The sequence below is a fragment of the Lissotriton helveticus genome, chromosome 9 (assembly GCF_964261635.1).
Source record: "Lissotriton helveticus chromosome 9, aLisHel1.1, whole genome shotgun sequence".
Lineage (NCBI taxonomy): Eukaryota > Metazoa > Chordata > Amphibia > Caudata > Salamandridae > Lissotriton > Lissotriton helveticus.
Window position 1 is genome coordinate 598,812,108 of NC_136070.1, and position 17,064 is coordinate 598,829,171.

At 39.6% G+C, this 17,064-nt stretch overlaps 1 protein-coding gene across 1 annotated transcript in view; it reads right to left on the bottom strand.

Annotated features, from left to right (window-relative positions):
- Nucleotides 1-1,600: 1,600 nt before the first annotated feature.
- L3HYPDH (trans-L-3-hydroxyproline dehydratase) overlaps nucleotides 1,601-17,064 on the bottom strand; it is a 61,951-nt gene continuing 46,487 nt past the window's right edge. The window contains exon 5 of the mRNA XM_078662121.1: nucleotides 1,601-1,985. Coding sequence (XP_078518247.1) covers nucleotides 1,860-1,985 — 126 coding nt within the window. The 3' untranslated portion in view covers nucleotides 1,601-1,859. The remainder of the gene's footprint in view (nucleotides 1,986-17,064) is intronic.

Genomic DNA, 17,064 nt, shown 5'->3' on the forward strand with positions numbered 1-17,064 from the left:
TAGCATAGTAGTCATTATTGCGTTTACAAGGAGGCATTAGCCAGACTCTGCTGTTATTCCTTACCCATTTACTTTGTATGAAAGTATTTTGCTTTCAAGGTGCTGGCAGTATTTTAAGGAAGCCTATGCAGTCTCACCTGATATGCAGGCAATGCCACCAGAACAAACCCATTCAGATTCCGAATTAACTAATCACATATTACCCCCCTTTTAACTTCTCATACCCACCCATGCAACTCCCTTTACCTAATGTGGGATGCTTACTCCTACTTTCCGGTTTGAACCACAAAAGCCACCAGAGTGACTCAAAATAGCGTTAACTTAACACAAGGCCTCAGGACATTTTTTCTGGGTTAGGTGAAGACTTGGTCCCTGAAAGTCCAGTGTACTTTGTGACAATTTCATTCTTCATCTGGCATCAGAGGTGGGTGTGAACGTCTCCAACAAATCATCTGTGTTGCTTCACTCCAACCCTTCAGAAGGCCCAGCAAATGAACATTATTCATACATAATCAGCCTTTCAAATTGCCGATATTGATTATTTCACATTAATCTGCTTATTTCAGGAGCAACTGCTATGGCTCCAGGTTGGATGGGTCATCATCCCCTTGCGCTTTGATGTGTAGATTTCCCTCATATGTGTTATTCTGTGCTGTTATTACAACACTATTCTCAGGATTTTTAATTAAATGTGATTCTGCTTGCACAATGTCCCTTGTTTGACAGACATATGCAGAAAGGGATATATGAATTTAAACAGCATGGAATGAGCAGACGAGCCTTGCTGAGGTGCTTCACTTCTAAACTAAGGCTTAACAGGGATTCGGGAATCAATTGGTATTTCTTCACCCTCTACTCACTTATGCAAAACAACAAGACAAAAGTTACTCATTGGTGGAGTCAATAAGGCTACATCTTCTCTGTCCCAGGTGCCTTCCAATAGAATGATCTTTCTCTTAACATCAGTGCTACAGTCTCAAAAGTTCAAAAACAATATTCTATGGGTCACACAGCTAATTATCCAAAATCCAGTAATTTGCCCTTGGGCGCAGGTTTATCTGAGACTTTAGTGACTTAAGTCAGTTGAGGAGAAAACCGACATAAACATATAACATACATGTTGGAGAAAGCTTTGATATATAGCTGCTGATGAATAATGTCGAGTGAAGCAAACTTAGAGATTCAGAAAAAAATGTTCTAGGCTAAAAACAGACGATGGACCAGAGGGCAAATATTTAGGATCTTATTCTGCAATAGCCTGATGCTCTTAGTGACAGTATCAAATCCATCTTTGGTAGGGCTAAAGCTTATGTGACCCAATTTCTGCAGTTTTCTTTTGTAAAAGAAAATTAAAAAGTTCCGTAACCAGTACATTCCCTGGATCTTATAATAATTCTAATCGGATATGCAATCATATCTTCATAAATTTGTTTATTTAGATCTTTAGGTGTTTTGTAAATCCGAACACCTTTTTTTCTTATTTCAAGATACAGTTCTCTTTGAAATAAGTGTGTCTGGGATTTTTAATGAGGGAAATTAATAAAAATCCTAGGATGGAATAACAGATTGAAGCTGAAGAAGGAGAACAAGGAAACGCATGAAAAGATGAAACTGAGATATAACTGAAGAACTCAAAAAATCAAAGCAAAGATGACAGCCAGCAGGCAGCGGGTCAACCAGAATTTTACATCAGTATATTAGGCACCGTGAGATCAGCACATCCAAATGGACAGCACAAGAAATTATGTTTTTCAAAGGATCAGACTCTGTTATTATATGAGCTTTCGCGATTGTATACTGGGGAACCCACTATGGTCCTTCAATCTAGCCTTCAAACAACAGCAGCAGTAGCAGAAGTGTTATTTCAGCAGAAATCCATTCTTCAGTGTATCTTCATTTTCGTGAACAAAAGTTGCAGTCCCAGTATAATAGGCATGTCCCGATACCTCAACTATGACAGCATTGAAATCTCCACATTTGGTTTCCTACAAAGAAAAAATGTCAGGATTAATAGTAACCCTTTACACAATTGTTTACACATTTGCAAAGCACTGCTTCTCATCATCTAAGCATTGCATTTTGAAGCCTTTATTCTAAGCCATACAAAAGGGGGTGGTGATGGACGGAGCATCTGAATCAATCAAACACTCACACCCAGTCAAAAGATCTGGGTTTAATCCATCACCGTTCTTTAGCCCAATCTGCAACCCCAGTTCAGACATGGCTATATGCAAATCAGTCTGACCCTGTGCCTCATGGGAACAGTCCAGCCCGAACTGCCAAGCCATGTCTTCCCTGGACCGGAAACAAGCTTCCGAGGACCGGTTTCTGGCATTCCAGCCGTCTTCAGCCCGGCTTGCTTGAATCCAGTGGCAAAGTGAGCAAGGGACTCACGTCTGAGCATACCCTGCCACACTTATGGCGGCCAAAAGCGGTACAAAAGGGGGGTGGTGATGAACGGCATGACATTGTTCTACATTCTGTCCATCAACTGTGTTTTTTGCAATTTATTCTAAGCCAACCATCTTGAAAAGATATCCTTCTTACTACAACATAGCGAAGCAACATACAGCACAGAGAAGCATTAGGCTCTTCTTTGGATGCCCATGGTGCTGTATATTTTGTAATACAATCATTTGTGAAAATCTGTGATACTGAAAACAAAACGAGTTGACCTTCCACTGGTCACTTTTTAGGCACTACTTTTTGGTTTCGGTTAAGCCCTCTTTGACGATGCATGTGTTTTCCAGCTGTCTCCCTTATGTACTTCTCTTCTCACCTCCATCACGCTACATGTTGGTCTCTCTCACCCATGTGCTTTTCCCCACCCACTCCATGATGCAGTCACTTTGTAAGCTTCCGGCTAATATTGCTCTCTCTCCCATGCTTCTCACTCCAGGCTCCACATTGCTCACCTGCGCCTTTCATGATGATTCCCCCACACACGCTCTCCATGCTGCTACCAACCCCATGTTGCTTCTTTATTCCTCCCCAGTGTTGCTCCCTCCCAACCACTTTTAAAAAAATGCTTTCACACATTTTTTTTTATTTACCAATACAACTAGGATCGGTAAATAAAAAAGAAAACAAAAAGCACGGTGCATGCGCCTACAAAATGATGCGGCTGACCACTTTGTTTTTTTATATTATTGCTCTTCGGCTATGCTGCATAGCATCAGGATGCTGTACTGCATCGCAAAAGCCAACTGGTAAAGCCAGTGGGTCCTAAAGGCAAGATGTACTGGCTTTGCCAATGTTTTTCTATTAATAATGCCAATTGGTCAATATTTTTGTAAATGATATTTAAGACACAATATTTATGTCAGATGATATTCTGAGTACAAGATTCTGATGCTACACCTCTTTACGCTGCTGCCCGGAAGGATCAGCCTTATTTTATTGCTTTATGGACCGTAGTCCATTTTTCAAGGAGCCCCAGGAGGATCAAGTTGTCCACTGTGTCATACCTGGGACTGTGTCTAACATGGATGACTTATTGAACAGTAACAAGGTTTCCAGTACTTTTTTGTTGAGATAAAGGGGCAGCTCTGTCTGAAACCTACCAGGACAGATCCTGTACCTCTGATTGTTCGGAAACCATATTTTTGAGTATGAAAAATGTTAAAATGTTAGGAGTCTCCACAAAGCTATGAAGTTGCTCTGTGATGTATAAATACATGATTTTGCTATGGAATGAAGTAGTTGTAGTGAAGAGGAGGCTGTGTTTCTTCTAATGCAGTTAAGTAAAAAAAAGAGGTGCTGTTGCTGTGACAGAGGCCGTTGTTTCTTTCGGGCTGGACTGTTCCCATGAGGCACAGGGTCAAGACTGATTTGCATATGGCCAGGTCTAAACTGGGGTAGCCTGGTGAGCAAAAGAATGAGGGATTTAACCCAGATCTCTTGACTGCGGGTGAATGTTTTGATTTGATCCGCATTCCGTCCATGAATTGTGCGTGGTTTTTTTTGTGGCACAGCATCAGGAGATGGTAGTGCTGCATGGTGCTGCTGCCCAATATATCAAACACACAAAATGTGATGGGAGAAATGCTTGCAAATAGTCCAACCACTGGCATTTGCTTGGGTAGCATTACAACTAATCACAATTTTGTCAACCATGACACCTCAAATTATACCCGGCATTATATATTCACATAATGTCTATCCTGCCTTAGTATTATTTCACCAAAAGATCCTAAATCAGTGATATTCCCCATTAAAGTTGAGGGACGCTCACATTTATCTAAAAGGCCTCGTACTTAAGGTTTACTTGCAATGGCTGCTTCAAGTTCTTAATAATGATATTACAGTTTAAACCATGAACCATATATCAACATGAGGCAGACAATAATTAATCTACTCTTTAGCTATTCAAAGTGAGCAATTGTAAAGGAAGCATATTTTTTTGTTGTCTGCACTAAAAATCTTGGTACATTTTTATCTATACCCAACATTATTCTCTGGGCAGAGAATGCAATATCACAATTAAAAATGTTGACTAACCATTTGATTATGTTAACCCAAAAATCATTGCGGTTCAGAAGGCTCATCAACATATGCAGATCATCAGCATTCGGCATTCCATATTATGGGGATATATTTGTATCAGTGTATGATATAACTATTTAATGAGCTTGAACTACTGTAGTTTTAGAGTAGTAGTTGCTTTAAAAGTTACATGTAGTAATGCCTATGCATCCGAACTCTCCTCTACAGTAATCTTGATTCCAAATTTCTCAGACTACTTACCTGCGATTATCTCAACTACATTACTCTGGTTTTTAATGACACACAATATTATTCCTTCATGTATATTTTTATACAAACAAATTATCTAGTTGCCATGTTTATCAATGGTTCAAAAACAAAACAAAGCAATGTTTGTAATTCATTAGCCCGTGTGATTTATTTCACTTTCCTTTGGCTTATTCAGAAAAATGTTTTTTTTACATTTAAAACACGTCATCATGAAGGGCAACATGTAGTTCTTGAACACACTTGAAAACAAAATACAAAAATACATTAAACACATTTGTTTTTACATAAGTGACATATACAAACTTACTGGCATATTGCTTTACATAAGTGACATATACAAACTTACTGACATATTACTTTATAAGACATAATTGACCAGTCCAAATTAACATATGAAACACTAGGCGGAAACATTCACTTTCAGGTTATGTATTTTATCCTGCAATTGTGTATAGCTCTAGGGGCGTAAGCTTAAAGTGTTGTAAAAATGGAGAGTAGCAGCAATACAAAGTCTCTCCCAAACACACTGCAAATGCCTTTTTTCAAGAGCAACGCATTTCAAACCTCAAGTCTTTTGGGGGGTTCTCTTCAGGAGCTGACCTGGTCATTTCAGCTTATATTGCTTGGAAATATAGAGGGGCGCACTGATCCTCAATGTAAGTTTCCAAGATTAATCATTTTGGCAAGCTGCTACCGATGAAGCAAGCAACGTGAGAGATCGATGGAGAAAGTGTAAGGAATTCAGGCAGTGTTAATTCACAAAGGCTACGAGGCAACACTAAGTTGATGACCACAGTGCCCCCAGTCCCAAGGGATCACAATTGTTAACATATATGAAAACTAACCCTGGGCGAAGCACTACACTACGTTTGCGAAGTTTGCGCAACTTCGCACTACGCGAGCTGCACGTAGCACAGTGCGAACACGCGTAGTGCAGCGTAGCGTAGTGCAGCGCTCATTTTTTGCTTGCTCGCGGTCCTGAACGTCATGTTCGCGACCGCGAGCAAGCAAAATGACATCCCGGCGAGATTCTCAACGCGGGGAGGTAAGGTTTCTCATTGTGAGTGGTTGCGCATGCTCGCGACCGCTCTCAATGAGAAACTACCAGTTCTAGTTGAGAAAGCTGCCGCTCGAGTAATAATCTACTCGAGCAGCAGAAAACTACAGCTCGCACTGTGCAAGATGCCGTTTTCAATGATTTCACAGTGCCGGATGCTTGTCCGCACTGTGCAATCATTGAAAACGCATCTTGCACAGTGCGAACATGCTACTACGCAGCTCGCGTAGTGCTACGTGAAGTTTGCGTAGTGCGAAGTGCACTTCGCGTAGCTTCGCGTAGCGCTACTTCGCGAACTACGCCCACCCCTAATGAAAACTCCACCGTCTCCGTCCAAAATGATTAGTCATGGAAATAGTTTGTATATGTCATTAATGTAAACACAACTGTGTTTAATGTATTTTTTTATTTTGTTTTCAAGTGTGTTCAAGAACTCTTGTTGCCCTTCATGGTGACGTGCTTTACATGTAAAAAATAATTTTTCTGAATAAGCCAAATAAGTGAAAAAAAATCACGTGGGCTAATGAATTAAAAACATTGGTTCGTTTTGTTTTTGAACCATTGACAAACATGGCTACTAGATCATTTGTTTATATAAAAATAGAAGTGGTACTATGTAGTTTGTGCAAGGACCCAAGCCTCCCTGGAGTCAAAAATTCATGTACATTTTAGCATGACAGCTCATAAGCAATTTCACTAGAGCAGATCGTCCTAAGCTTATATCTTGGTGGAGGTGGATATCCATGAAATAGCCCGGTATTCGCAAATGTTTCTATTTAAGTTTATATTTATTATTTAAATCAACATGTGGTTCAAATATGCAATTGTTGTATAGATGCCCAATACTCAAAATACCACATCGGGCTCAGTTTTTACAATTAATATCTCCAAATATTTCCATCGATGCAGATTTTCCCAACACTGGTTTATTATAGAAATGTTTGCCACTTTCCAAATCCATGACCATGCATTATGTACATATTTAACTTTCCTAAATGGGACTCGCGTTAAAGAGAGTCCAAGATTCTAAGCAAATACCCACTAGCTTAATTTTATATTCCCATTTGATTCATCAATTGATTTCTATTATCAGATTTGTAATTTAGCAAATTTTGAATATGTTGACACTTTGCAGCCAGTTAAGCTTAAACTTAAAATCTGAAAAAAGAGTCTATCCGGCTAACTTAATAAATTGCATAGCTGTCTAGATTTCCAACAGCCAGAGCAAAAGCTGTTGATTATGTAGTCAAGTTGGTGAAATAACAAATTAGGGTGAATGAGAGGATAGAGCGGAAAAAGTATAGAGATTTTTATTGTACGTTCAAGTTGCATCAATTGACTACACTAACAGGTAGGCAGTGCTGGTGTTGCATATGAGTATTGTGTGGCTTAGAAAAGCGTCATAATTAGGAAGTAGTATGTGGCTTCTCCTGCCAAGTTTTCAAAAAGTAAATGCAGTGGTATTTTTTTTTATAAGAACCAGCACACCTGACGATTAGTTTTTATGGCTCGAACAATTTATGAAAATTCAGCCACTAGTCCTAATGATGTTCTGCAAAAAATGAAAGAAACAGGAGGCACTAGAAAATGCCTCTGTTCGTATTGATGCTGAATAGAGTAGTGAACAAGGGTTTCAGGTTTGGTTGTTTCTTTAGTTATGAATTTTCTGAGTCATGGCATAAGTATTCGAAATTGGGAAACTAATAGAAATTCACTTTGTAACTTCTCTAATGTGGATAAGGCCTAACTCCAATATTTTGATGCACAATTAATTGGGCAATTAGTCCCATGCATTAATAATCTTATTCTGTTTGCAATGACGTCTTTGTATTATTAATAGAATTGGGTTGGGGCTCAAGTAAGCCAGGTGTCGTCTTGCAATGCTGCCAATACATTTGGCAGGTCAAAAGGGGATAAAGTACCCCAGGCCGGAGGGGGACGGGGATTGAGAGGGAACAGTATATTTGTGGGTGGAAATGAAGGGATTTGGCATTGGCATGAACAGGTCGTTATGGGCAAATAACATGCAAAATGGAGGGAGAGAGAGAGATTTTCTATTATATAGTCAATAATTAAATTTGCATTAGAAAGGAACTACTGAAATGTTTGTTTGTTACAAATGCTGTGGCTAAACAAACACAAGATGCATCCTGTCAGGTAGATAAAAAAACAATGACATTTTAACATCAGAAATATGACTATAAATATTAATATCTGGAAAATCCGAAGTTTGAATAAATAAAGTTCAATTATTAGAGGAGAGCTTCTTCAGGTTAAGACAAATATAGTTTATTTACTTGAAACACATGTGGAATGTAAGCACAAACAATCCATAAGCAGTTAGGATATGATTTAGCTGTATGCACCTCACGGCAGACTTATGTAGAGGGGTCGCATTATTGATTCAAAGAACCAACACATCAATTTAATATTAATAAATCAGCCGTAGATAAATAGGGACGCTGAGCCCTGATTCAAGTTGGTATTGAAGCGGACACTTTGTAGTGTATGCTATACACAGCCCAAATTTGAATGAATCACATATTTTTGATTACTTGGCCCTTCAGTTGATAAATTGGAAGGGATCAATCAGTGTTACTGGAGCTTTTAATTGTGTCATTAATCATAACAATGATTCTACGCACCAACATGCTGCACCTAGAATGCAGACGTTTCGGTCGATGTCCTTAAAGTAATTCAGGAGCATTGAGTTTCCAAATATTGAGGCCACTGAAGGGGCAAGAGCCAGGTTACACTTCAGTGTGAATATTCACGGATTGATGTGGCATTCATCTCAAATGATTTACCTGGGTCTCTTATACATATATATATATTATTCCAATGATTACTTTAGATACAAATCCACTGATAATTCCAATATGATACACGTGTGAATCATTCGCATAACAATGAACTTTCGATCAATAATTTTTACTAGAATCCGGATTCTATAGCCAACTGACAATATATATAAAGGAATTTTCTGCAGTTATTTCAGGTTTTTCTCCTTTCCATGTGGCTTGGGATACATTCAAGATTACTGTAAGGGCCTTTGTAACTACTTATGTTGTATAGGAGAAAGCAGAAAATAACAGAAAAGGCTACACATAAGCACTTGAATTTGAAAATGCTGAAGCAATTAGATATAGGCGGTAGGAGGAGAGGGAACTATTATTACAAACGGTTGCAATGTGTGCGCATATTGACCGTAGTATTAGAGAGAAAGCTGATGCTGCTTTTTTTAGGCTAAAAGGTATGAACAAAGAATATTGTGAATCCGTAGGCAAAATATTGGCTTACAAAATTAAAGAAAGAAAACATTTTGCGCATAAGAAGCATAGTATGAATGACTACGGTCTTAATAATACGTAGACTGAGGGTATTAAGAAATGATGTCCACAGTTCTATCAAGGTGTGTACATGAAGTACAGAACCTGTTTAGAAGAGAAGATAGACCATTTTCCATCCGTAATAAATTTCTCTCAGCTTAATGTTACTAAAAAAACAATCTTAGAGGCTGACATTTCACTTCACAGGGTGATTAATGCAATGGAATCTATGCCTAATGGGAAGGCCACTGGCGACGATGCTATATCATTAGAATTCTAGAAGACCTATTCTGATATTTTAGACCCTATAATGTTTACAGATCATTCATAGTTTAGATGCAGGAGGCACAAAGAACCATGATCATGAGATTTCATTAATACTGATGCAATAAAAAAAAGGCAGGCCTGCAGACGAGTGTGACTCATACCGGCCTGTTTCAGTCATTAACGCAGATGCCAAAATATACTCAAAAATACTGGCTAACCAGCTTGCAAGTTCTATATAGCATTTAGTTAATACAAAATAACATGGATTTATACCCAGACATGATACCAGTACTCACATAAATAATGCTATTGCTCTATTTGATGCAGTCAAAGTTGTCAAAGCTGGCTGAAATTATTCTACTTGACGCAGAAAAGGCATCCAACTGTGTCTCATGGCATTTCCTTATGGGCAGTTATGGCGAAAATGGGAATTAGTGATGAAGATATTTAACAAATTAGGGTGCTGTAAGTTAACCAATTGCCAAAACAGTTGTTATTGGGCAGCTTTTAGATTATCTACATATAAGACGGGCAATGAGCCTGGGCAGTCCCATCTCTCCTTTATTTTAAGCTATGTACCTAGAACCATAAAAGCATTCCTTTTCATGAACTGTAGGTGTATATATGGTAGGTGTGTGCAAATGAGGAACAGGATCGGCGACTGCATGTCTGTGTGGGTTCTTGATCCTCCTCTCCTCACCACCATTTCTGCAGGGTAATGGGTCAAAGTTCTTACACATAACTATAAAGTTATAGGTGAAAAATACAACATACATGTGGAACAGCTTTTTGAGATCTTTCATTGTATTTAGAAGAAAGTATGTTGAATGAGCTATTTACAAACTTGTAGTTTTGGTTTCTTGTTTCTTCTTCAGCATGCTTCATTAAACATTTTAATAGAAAGAAATGTTAAATGTCTCCCTCCAGGAAGGCTCAGCACTCTGTGAAATAATAAAATGTAAAATATTTGTGTATTTCAAGGATCTTGTGAACTGCAAACCTTTTTGTTATCCTGAAGGCATCTTCTGTTATCTACGGTCATCTGATCATATGGTCATGGCAGGCTGCTTATAAATTAGTAGCTGCTTGACATTTTTCTGCTCACCTCTGTGTACATCTGTATTCAAAGCAAGACCAACTCTTCACCGATGTTCTGATACATGGATGCTCCAGCATGCGAGGTACTTTAAGCAGGTTTATTACACAATCATAAGTTCAGTTTCAGGATAAGCATAAAGACAAAGCATAACACCCCTGCAAATGCTGAGTTTGGAAGATTCCATCCTCATCTGAGATCTCCAGCAGACACTAGTGGAATATCCAAACACACTGAAACATTCCTTGTGACATTATGCACAGAACTGCACACTGGCATCATGACAGTAGGACAGTAAACCATACTGTAAGAGACAGGACATATAATTTTGTCCCTTTTCTCAGGGATCTGCACTAGTCTAGAGAAGTAGACCAAGTTCTGGAGGTAGGAAGGAATATATGGCACAGGGCTCAATTCTAGGCATATTGGGAATTACAAAGTGTTCACGTGGGGTTTATGATATGATGATCAGGCTCGGTCACCCAATGCCAAATTGTGGTTTCCACTCTGTGGTTAAGGGACTTGAATAGTTGGTTGAACCTTAGCACTCCCAAGGAAACTGGTTTTTTTTGATTGAGAGAGGGGGTGGGAACCCTTCTCAAGCAACAACCACAATCCCTGTCAGGGTAATCACAAAAAGTCACTAAAATAGCTTATGCTGAACCCTCTCATAGCTTGGCACAAAAGCAGTCAGGCTCAAGTTAGAGGCAATGTGTAAGGTATTTATGCAGCACTCATCAATAATAAAGTGAAAACACAACACAAGAAATATCCCATACCAATTTCGAAAAATAGAGAAAAATGTAATAAGTGATTTGACATCAGAGAGACAAAAAGCCAATCAGTAGAACTGGAGTTATGAATTTTAAATAAAATACAAGCGCTTAAAAGATGAAAGTGCCAATCATGGGCATCTAGTCGCACAAGGTTGATGCAAAGCCAAAAGTTATGGCCGACTGCAATGGAGTGCGGTTTGAACACAAGAAGTGGTTTGTTACCCGGTCTTGGCTTACCTTCGGACTTAAAAGAAAATTTTAAGAAACCTTTCTGAGAAGTTAAAGTTTAGCAGGGCAAGGCAGCTAAAGGTATGCAAGAGTAAGGCATCATCATCAGGGAGCCACTGGAAAAAGTTGTAGTGAAGATTTCTACGTGCAGACTTTGTAACTTTTTTGGAAGTCCAAAATCTCCAGCGGGACAAAGCAGCAGGCTGTAACCGACGAGGGCTCCAAAAGGTCGGATACCCCTTCCAAGATAAGCCACTGAACAGGATTTGCTACTATGGACAAAAATGTAGCGGGAGCTACTGTGAAGTCAGGCTGACTGGCGATGCACCTTGGATAGATCGGTGAGAAGGAAGGTCCTGGTCTCCTGTCGGTTCTCAGGCCAATTTTAAGTGGAAATGTTTTTAAGTCGCATGTTTTAGTTTTTGGCAGTAGGGCACCTATAGCACTACTTCAAAGGTACAGGACTTTGGGGTGGGGGCATTTGGAGCATAGGACTCCCTTTAGGCAGGGTCCAGGTGCAAGATGTAAGTTGTTGGTGCTTTTTGTGTCCCTGTATCTCGGAACAGGAGGCTGGCCAAATTGCCCTTGGAATCACTCTGGTATTCCAGGGTTCAGGCAGCAACACAGGCCTCAAGTAGCAGGGCAATCCTCTGAGGGTACAAGGCACACTTCAGACAGTAGGGCAGTCCTCTGAAGTACAAAGCAGGTCTCAAGAAGCAGGGCAGTCCTCTCAAATACAAGGCTGGGCTGCTGAGTGTCCGCTGCATGTCCAATATGTATACCTGGTGCCAGTCTTTGAAGTGGGAGAAATTGCTAGACATCTTGAAATTTCTACCCCCCCCCCCCCGCCTCCAATAGCCCCGGCCCTAAGTGGTGTAGGGTGACAAAAGACTGGTGTCAAGATCTTTGCAAATGTGCCCGAGCCAGCTCCTTTGAAATTCAAGTGTGGCAGGGAACAGCACAGCCCCAAGGATCGTAGCAGGATGGTCCATCCTGCCAACACTTAGTACCCCTTTGTCTCACTGCCTGGGAGGAATACACAAAGGCCAACTGCCACTCTATTCACAGTCATACGACTCAGAGCTCAAGCCACAGGCATTACATGATTAGGTAAAAAAAAATGCCAACTTTCTAAAAGTATATTATTTAATGAGGATGCCTACAAGGGATTTCTTTTTAAATATTCAAGAATTATTTTCTTTTACAATATCACTTATGATGGCCATTATGTATGCCCATACAGTGCCCTCAAAAACAAATTCTAGAAATCAATTTACATAATCACAAACAAATTCAATTTAAAAAAAAAGAGAGAACGGGTGTATTTTTCAGTTGTGGTTTATAATCCAATAAATACACTAACAAGGGTACAAAACAATATTTACATAAACATGAGTGACAAAGACTAACAATCTTACAACCAAATGTCTAACTGTCACTCATATCATTCACCCATTTCTAGTACCTATTTACGCAGAAATTCTCCTATACATTAGGTAGACATCTTTTATACAATGAAAATGGGTTTCTTTTGTTGACATTTCGGTCTTATTACATTGTCCATCTACAATACCATCATCAGGACAAAAGGATTTCTTATGTAGAAAAAGGACCCTTTGAAGAAATAGAATTTAATCAGAACTTTAAGGCAATTGGTCCTCAAAGACTGTCAAGACATAAGAGATTTGTGCCACAAAGTTGCTGTGGTTATCGGCATGATTTAGAACAATACGCGAAAAACCAGAAGTCCTTAAAATATTGCTGTTGACAATTTACATACAAATTGGTAGTGGCAGACAGCGCCTTCTTAATTTGGCATCCACACAGGGTGAATTACACAACCACTGTTTGGGCATTCATAAGTGATATTGTAAAAGTAAATAATTCTTGAATATTTTAAAGAAATCCCTTGTAGGCATCCTCATTATATAATATGCTTTGTGACCCAAGCCCACAAGGGTTTATTGGGTTGCCCAACCAAGATGAATAATAATAATGATAGCAAATTGTGACTTAAAATCTAACTTTACCATTAAAGAGGATTTTAAATTACAATTCTTTTGAGACCAAACATGAATTTTCTACCTAAATGTAATAAGGTAACCCAATGTTATCCTATGGGAGAGGTAGGCCTCACAGTAGTGAATAAAGAATTTGGGAGTTTTTCACTATCTTAAAAGTACATGACCAACTTTTTTAAATACACGACACCCAGCCCGTATAGGCTGTTTATGGCCTACCTTAGGGGTGACGTATATGTTTTGAAAAAGGAGGTTTGTGCCTGGCAAAAGATTTATTTTACCAGATCGAGTTGGCAGTTTAAAACTGCACACAGGCTGCAATGATAGGCCTCAGATACGTTTTAAAAGGCTACTTAAGGGGGTGGTACAAAAAGTGTGGGTGGCCCACTAATAGCATTTAATTTACAGGCCCTTGGTACAATTAGTACCACTTATGTAGGACTTATAAGTAAATTAAATGTGGAAATTAGGTGTAAATACAAATACCAAGGATATCCACGGGTCTGCAACTACAGCTGGCTAAGTAGAACACAACAGTGTGAACAAGCATTTGCAATGCAATAGGTCTCGCATTAGGAAAGTTTGAGCTATTAGTATTGTAAATGACACATTTTTTATTTATGTGTTGGTTTTGAAAATAGCGAAATTAATAGCTTTGTCATTTACAATGCCAATAGTTATAACTTTCACAAATGTGACGCCTATAGCATTTGTAATGCAATATGTGTTGTATTTACGTGACTTAGATGTACTGCTATTACAAATAACAATGGCTTTTAATTTTTTTTAATAATACTTAAATAAAAGTTATTGTAATTAATAATGGCAATAGCTTAAACTTTTGTAAATAACGTTTGTGAAGATTATGTTCAGTGTATTTCATTGTGACGAAAATCCAAGAACAGAAGTGAAATATTAACATCTTTTTGTGACATTTATAATAACGCTTGAAACATTGAGAGAACATATTTGAATCAGTTGTTGTTGAATGGTTGCACTGCGTCCATTACTCTCCTAAAACATCTTTTTCACATCTAGTGGCCCCCCTAGTAGTGCACTGTTGCACATTTTCTAATTAGCTTGGAAAACATCTGTGAGCTCCCCTTCATAATGGAAGGGTTGTAGACCTTGGCGCCACTAGAGTGACGCTAGGAGGAGACCCAGATGATGAAGCATGTCACCTTGGTGAGTGATGGGAATCCGTCCTATTAATAGGTATGCCTTTTTCACATTGTTGTGTTCTACTTAGCCAGCTATAATTGCAGACCCGTGGATATCCTTGGTATTTGTATCTATTTGATTTGTGGACTATATCCACGTTTAGTCTTAAAATAGTTCCCTAGAACTCCCTTTTTTTCCCTGTTTGTATTACTGAAATTTGGTATAAGACAATTTTACCATGTTTTAAGGAGCGAGAACAAGTGCTTTAGCACTGGCTAGCAGTAGTAAATTGCACAAAGTCCTAATGGTAGTGAATTGCTCCTTCATGTGGGAGGAGGAGCATCGCCCCACTGCTTTCTCGCAGTGCGAGAAAGCAGAAGGGTTTGGTTGGGGGCGGGCGGTTGGGTGGTCCTGCTTTAGGGTGGGGGAGAGTGGCTTGCCCACTGTTGTGGGTACTGACTGTTTGGTCGGCCCCAGGGCCGACCAAACCAGTCATACACACTCACTGTTTTCTCCATGGAGAAAACGGTCTTCCATTGCTGCCTGTGTGGTCGGCGTCCCAGCCAATCACAATGCTGCCATTGCGGGTGGGGGGGGGGGGGCGGGAGGGAGACTGCCTTCTTCCTGGGACTCAGAGCTAAGGTAAGTTAAAACATTTTTGGTAATTAACCCCCCCCCCCTCCCTCGCAGCGCAACCCTATGCCCCACCCACCCGCAATTCATGCCGGCGGCGACTACCTAATGCAAACAAAAAACAAATTCAGAAAAAAGGAGGGATGAAGGCAAAACACTTAGGGGTGACCCTGAAAAGAGGCTTAAGTCCAACACTCCCACAACACGTTTGTTCTCAGATCTATATTCCCATATGTTGAAATCACCAACTAGGATGATATCTTGCATCAAAGACTCAGTAAGCATTAATGCAGAGGTGGTGTTCTCCATGAAAGACGAGTTGTACCTAGGCCTGCAGAATTTTACAGACACGATGAAAGCTGAGTTGAGCTTAGAGAGTAGAGAGTCTAAAGGCAGGATAAGGCAGTCTCACAATTACATATTATGTCCTACGCCTGGCAGCTGGGGAGGCATAGACCAGACCTATTAGAAGGGCTGTGAGGAACAGAGTGAACTGGCGAGTTAGCGGCTGATTGCTTTCCGCTTTAGAATGTCGAGGCTCGAATTGCACAGTCCGTAATTGGATCGCACAATGAATTGGGCTTGCACTGATTGGATTGATTTAGGGATTGGTTTCCCCGCTCCTTGGGGTTTGGATCTGACAGCATGCAGGCACCTTTGAAGGATTAGTCCTTTTACGTGGACTTGAAAGTTCCCACTGATTGGATGGATTCAGGGATTGGTTTTCCTGCTTGTTGGAATTGGTACTGACAATGCGCAGGCACCTTCGAATGATCAGTCCTTCCACAGGGACGTGAAGTACTCCGTCTTTCGGCTGTCCTGATGAGGCCAAAATTGACAGGCCGAAACACGTCAACACCTTCTTTGGAGAAGGCTCTACAAACTAAACCCACCTTGTTAATGACAATTGGTATACACACTCAAAAGAATAAAGAGGACAGTGTGTTTCCTCATGTGTGCATACTTCAAAGACTATCTCCAAATGAGATTGTGCATAAAATGAACAGAACAGCCATCATCATTCTATTTAAAGAAAGACCGAGATTTGGGAAGCACTTTTTAAATGGCCCGTTAGGGTCAATGCTTTGTAGTACATGTTTTATGTATGAGTTAAATATTTATATTAATTGTTTTCTTGTTATATTGTTTGTAAGTGGAATAATGTCGATTGTTATGCCCATATTTTCTATTTTGTGTTGTGTGACACCACACAAAATTTAGGCATTTGTATATGTGAGTGAGGACGAATATAACTTCGATGGTTGTATACAAATTAAATTAGCAAGAATCATGTACTTAATACCAGTGAATAATTAAGGTAATCACATTTGCACTTGATTCGCATATATTTATTCCCGCATTACAATTTTTCTTGTCTGTACTCTGGTTGTAGCCCATGTGATGCTGGGTGACTAGGGCTGACCCCTATACAATTTTGCTGTGGAGGAAGAGGGTGGACACAACTCTTCTTCAGGGGTTGATTTTACATTCTCAGTGTTCTGACTTTGTTAAACATCGACTTCAGATGTACTTTAGCCCAGGTTGGAAAATTGAGAGTTCAAGATTAATATTTGGCCCAACATTGAGATTCTTGATGCTTCTGAGTGGAAGATCGATATTCAGGATGCATTGATTGATCTGCTTTAGCAGGGTAATCAGTCACACACTTGTGAGTAGTGGTAGTTGCTGAATGGGTATAGATGTCATAAATTCAGATTTATGTCTATTGGTCCTTGTTAGA